Source organism: Mytilus californianus, unplaced genomic scaffold (genome assembly GCF_021869535.1).
Source record: "Mytilus californianus isolate M0D057914Y unplaced genomic scaffold, xbMytCali1.0.p SCAF_2, whole genome shotgun sequence".
Classification (NCBI taxonomy): domain Eukaryota; kingdom Metazoa; phylum Mollusca; class Bivalvia; order Mytilida; family Mytilidae; genus Mytilus; species Mytilus californianus.
Genome location: NW_026262668.1, coordinates 130,512,716 through 130,518,715, shown reverse-complemented (window position 1 = coordinate 130,518,715; position 6,000 = coordinate 130,512,716). Strand labels below are relative to the sequence as shown.

Below are 6,000 nucleotides of genomic sequence, written 5' to 3'. Positions count from 1 at the left end.
GTGCATGACAAATTTGAGCAAACAAATGATAATCAAAATAGAGGACGAACTTCTGTTTTTATAATTCTGATTAATCTACACAATATTTTCTATATCCATATATATTGGGAAAGGAATAAGTTGCCGAAGTATATATAATATTTTCTCGGTTTAGATATCACAGTTCTCGAAAAGCTCATTTGCTATCTGAAGACTAGCATTTCACATATTCTACGTCGCAGTCTTGTGCTGGTTAGTCATGACGGCATAATTTTGTAGAAAGGACAAATATAGTTTGTGAACAGATAAAAAGGGAGGCGAAAAAAAACAAGGTGATACTCAAAGTTCTTATGTCGACAAAAAACTGACAACGCCATGGCAATAATCGAAAGACGACGAAAAGACAAACAATTTCTCAAAACACTACATACAATTCTCAAGACTAATAACAAGAATCCCACCAACAACTGATGGTGATATCAGGTGCTCTGGAAGAGTAAGCAGTCCCTGTTCGGTATCAAGTCTCATTCGGTGATGTAACAATCTAACAATAGTGGACGTGATTGTGGTTACGAGAATTGGACATATTCATGGCCATTTGTGACACAAATTTGTCATAACGGTCCCCTTAGTTCTATAGATTTCATGTAAGCAGCAACACTTTACAGAAATCATTATAGAAAATAGATCCCTGAAATATCTTTCAAATGGAAGATATATACTACAATCCCTTTTGTCGTAAAGTTTTCTTCTCAACCGACCCTCATTGTCAAATTCAAGATGTAAGTCAAAATATGAGGCAATCTTTACTGTATCTGTTGTATACTTCATTTTAAGTTTAATATGATAGATTCATTCAATATAGTCAACAAACTATGAATTATCTATTGAGAGAACATCATATATACATAGCGGAACGTGTAGTTAAAGGATACAGTTAGCTTCTCTACATTTTTCCTGAGATGCTCCTGTATAAAGACTGCCTCATAAGAATAAATGAACAAGTCGGGAAGAAAAGTACAAGTGGTTCAGGAAATTTGTACTGAATAAGATAATCTAGACTCAAAAGTACCCTTACCTTCTCTTTGACTATAGTTTGAAAAATGCCAGCACTTACTAAGATATTGATTACTGAGTTAAAGGATTGAATGTATATATCTAACAGTACATATATATAGTTTTGCTTCATGGGTTTTTATATCTTTCTAGTTGTTTGATTTATGATATACTGCTTCATTAATAAGCAAAAGCAATTTTTCGAGTGGAACAAAAATACCGAACTCAAAGGAAAATGCAAAACGGAAATTACCTTATCAAATGGCAAAATCAAAAGCTCAAACACATCAAGCAAATGGAAAACAACTGTCATATTCCTGACATGGCACATGCATTTCACTATATAGAAAAGGTGGATTAAATGGTTTAATAGCTAGCTAAACCTCTCATTTGTATGACAGTCGCAGATAATTCCATTATATTGACAGCAATGTGTGACCAAAACAAATACACATAATAGGTAAAAATGTCACAGATTGGGTTTGTGTTATAATCTTATCATCTTAATCACAATAAATACAAACAACTATGTCAACAAAGAAATGGCATATAGACACTCTAAAGAATGTATAAATACCGAGCCACACCAAAAGGATATTACCAAAAATGGACTAAACAATCAAAATATAAATTCTCTGACTAACAATTTAATTTATATATCCTTGTGGCCAAAATGAAAATTATATAATTTAAAGATTTTGAATGCTATCATAGCGAGGAACCATTTTTATTTTAAACACATTTAAATGACGTCATTTGATTGCTTGAGACAATCGGGCAATTATGATGTCTTTTAAAACCATAGTAATTGATTGATAAGATCTTATTTGCCTAACATTCAATGGCAAATATTTCTTGCATATCCAGGGAAAAAAAACCTCGTTCAAAATATGGATAAAGGGTAAAGATAACTGCTGCCACTTTAAAATTTCTAGATGTGTTGTCAGTTGAAAGGATCAGAGCACAAATGTTGAAAAAGAACACTGCTCAATCATTAGTTTTCTATTTAGTTTTTTTGTGAACTGTTGCCTTTTTATCTTTTTTGTCTGCTGTATCAGTCTCAATATTTAGAACTCTTCATAAACAGGAGGAACATGAGAGAGTTGAAAAAACATTCTTAGTAGCAGTCCAAGTCCTTTCAGGTTGTTTTTATCAATCGCGAATGGTCTTTCATTCGATGTTATTTGTTGTTTATTTCGTGTTTTTTGTTTGTTTTTGTAATCCGTTATTTAAGATTAATAGTCAGTAGTTCTCGTATGCCATGTTTCACTGTTTTTCTTTTTCGCAAAATGGGGTGATAATGGTAGATCTGGCGTCTTTTTGTTCGAATTATTCATTAGTTTCATAGACTCTGTGCGATTTACAGCTTGACATCTTGTACAATCACCTGTCTATAATTGAAGAATGTTAAAAACTGTGTTACCATGTAGAAGTGTTTTATTATTTGGGTCACATAAAAAAAAATGGAAACTTCACGAGCATAAACTTTATCAACTTGCAATCAACCTTTTTTACAACACAAATGCAGATGTTTAGATAGCATGAAGCGATATTCGTATACTATAAGTACATAGTCTCATGTTATCTTGCTTCTGTTTCGAGCTTATGTTTTTATTCAAATTACTGTTCACATCACAGCTGCATTCCGGGTCCTCATCGCGGTCTGCGTTTAAATCATGTTGATTTTATTGCAAAAACAAATTCAACGTTAATGCTAAATTGCAGGATAAAAAAGGGACTCGAACATTCTAGGAATATATAAAATTTGTTTGTTCTGGCTACGAAACAAGCCTCGGTTTTCTATCTGTTTCTAAAGCTCTTTTAATTTCATTTCATATTCCCCTACGCTGTACGAATATTGTACAAATAACATTTAACTCCATGAAATACAAGATGCGTAGATAAATATAAATAGTATACTTGCCTGAAAGTACCAGATTTATAGTTGCGTTTACTGGTTCACTCATTACAAAATACTCGTCTGTACCATACTTTGTAAACATATTTATTATGTAAGTAGAAGGTGCTTTTAAATTTCGAACGGTGTATGATGTTGCATTCTTGTACACGTCATGTTCTTTGGAAAGACCATCCTCATTCGTTACCATTAGTTTCATTCCAAGTCTCTCATAGCAAGACTTTGACTGTTCCCATGTCACTTCAAAACTGGTATCTGATAAGACTTCAATTTGTAAATTTGAAACTCCATAATCTGAGAGATAAAGGAGTATTATGCAGATTAATTTGTTAGGCAAACTTTGATTTATCATAACTGACATTATCAAAATGGTCTTTTAAATTGACTTATTGGTAATGTTTTGTGTTTTTTTAATGGACAGTCAGCATTCATATTGGAGCAAGCTATATTTTGTTTTGTTGTCGATTTTTTCTTCTTTGTTTTAGGCAGACTTCATAGAAGGGCCTGTCAGAGATATATACACGATCTATTTCAAAGATCACGTGTTTCTATTTAGATACTGTCGTATCACTGACTAGTTCTAAGCGCAAAGCATATATCTATTCGATTGATCTTGTAATAGAAGAAACCATTGATAAATCAACATCTTTTGAAATATCTTCAAATATTTGAACCTGAAAATTCACAGTAATAGTTGGTTTAGAACTTATTGAAATGTTTCATGTATTTGTTGCATTATTCCAGTAGAACATCAATAGCTGATTTTCCCACACATTATTCAAAGGTTTGGCGTAATGAATTCGTTCACGCTGAGGGGATAACTACAGATGTGTACTAATGGTGGTAATAGCAATCTTGTTAACTCTTCATTTTGCATATTTTGATTTTCATAAAAAATTGCTACGATAGGAACTGGAACTTTTTACTTTCCATGTGCATCTAAGTTCGTCAAAAGTTTAGCCGAATATAGTTTAAAATCTTGATTTCTGCAGCATACTTTCGGTCTATTAACATTTTAGATAGTTTTGTGTGTTCTTCTTTGACAATTGATTGTGATACTCTGAACGGTAAATTTAAAAATTTCATGTAGTAATACAAATCAATGACATACATAATAAACAAGCATTATTTAAAAGTAAGGAATGTAATCTCCTTCATGCAAATATCTGATTCATTGTCCGGATTCGGCTATACCGTAGGTCCTTTTTGATTTGATCAACTCTTCAACATTTCTATTAGATTTCGGATATTCAAATATTCAAATATTTTGGCATCGAGCACAGCTGAAGAGACATTAATTGTCGAATTGTGCATCTGGTGCCTTAAAATTGGTACCGTTTATGTTATAATCAATAATTTGGTATTCTAACAAAATACCTCTTTTGACTTATTTACTAAAGCGACGAACCAGCAAATTCATTCACATTTACAGAGACAACGCGATTTCAGAAATTCGGACAAATGTTTTATTATGAGATGAGTTACATTTTCGTAATTTTATTCGCCCTAGTCGTTTGATGTTTCATTTAATTTTTTATAGAAGAACCTTTCATTGTGGGAAAGTAGTGAGGGTAGTATTTATATAATGTGTTTTTCTTATAAAACAAAGTAAAATAACAAAAATACTGATCTCCAAGGAAAATTCAAAACGGTAAGTCCCTTCTCAAATGGCAAAATCAATAAATCAAACACATCAAAAGGAATAGAAAACAACTGTCATATTCCTGACTTGGTACAGGTATTTTCTCATGAAGAAAATGGTGGATAAATAATTGTTTTATAGCTAGTTAAACCTCTTACTCGTATGACACAACTAGACACTTAATACCTTTTGTCACTTTTATTAGTCCTTACGTGGTGAGTGTTAAATAAAACAGAAAGAAGAAAAAATTACAAGTACTGGTGACTGTAACAGAGGACGTATTCGTTAAGTAGACATGATAAGTAACACCACTGTCCATTTGGAAAATTTAATTTTACTTTTAGATCATGAGTGTTCCAGTTAAGAATAAAAATTGTTTTCAGTTATTCCCAATACAGCTGCTTATTTGTTTAGTTCACACTTGACTTACGAAGACTATAATGTATGTTATGCTGATATTTACAACAAAGTTCAGGAAACGGCACAAATGCTCATATTGGAATTTTTTCTTCTTTCTTCTCGGCATTAAGATAAAAACAGAGTAGGCAAAAAATAAAAGAACGTTTCAATGGATATAAAATCTTGATGAGTGAAAATTCCAAATATAATCACAACAAGAATGTTTCTTTATAAGACACCATGCTCCGTTCACACTGTCATATTTCCCGAATTTGGTATATGTTTTTAAAATGTTAACATCTTGCTATATGAGATGTACTAAAATTAAAGTTGATGTAACCAGAATGTCAGGGAAAACTACCTTAATCCTAGACTATAACATAAATAGAAAGGATCTAAACGAACAGATAAATGCATATACAGAAAAAAAAACTTATCGTAGGCATACAAATGAGCCAAAATCAAAAATGGAACACTTGTGATTCTAGAGGATAAAGGTATTTTATTCTTCTGATCATTTGTACAAGTAAAAAATAAAGTCTCTTATTATCTACTTTTATGTTGGGCACATGATCATGGTACAATTACTGGTACGTCACAGTATATTTTGTTTAAGCCATGGTGATTTCTATAAAATTTCGAAGACAAACATGTTGTCTTCGACTTTAAAAAAAATCAACATGGCTTAAACGAGGGGTAAAGCGTCAAGGTTAAATCGCTGGACAAAAGCAATATATACATGTCGTATAAATGATATAGAAAAAAAATATTTGTACTCGTTACGAAACAGGAAAAAACCTTGGCGAGTCTCGCTTTCCTTCTTGTTTCTAATGATCGTACAAATATATTTTACATATTCTGACAAAGTACATATGTAAATCCATTTGCACTCTTATTATTAATATTTACTTATTCATTTTGTTACTATATCATTGCAGAAAATTAATTGAATGATTCAGTTCTGGGGCTCTTTTCACAAATGTTTTTTTTTAATTCTTACTGAGAC

The 6,000-nt window shown here is 31.7% G+C and overlaps 1 protein-coding gene across 1 annotated transcript in view; it reads right to left on the bottom strand.

Moving 5' to 3' along the window:
• Positions 1-2,418: 2,418 nt before the first annotated feature.
• LOC127727811 (uncharacterized) overlaps positions 2,419-6,000 on the bottom strand; it is a gene marked incomplete at its 5' end in the record, with an annotated part of 56,413 nt that continues 52,831 nt past the window's right edge. The window contains 2 exons of the mRNA XM_052234928.1: positions 2,419-2,426; positions 2,960-3,247. Coding sequence (XP_052090888.1) covers positions 2,419-2,426; positions 2,960-3,247 — 296 coding nt within the window. The remainder of the gene's footprint in view (positions 2,427-2,959; positions 3,248-6,000) is intronic.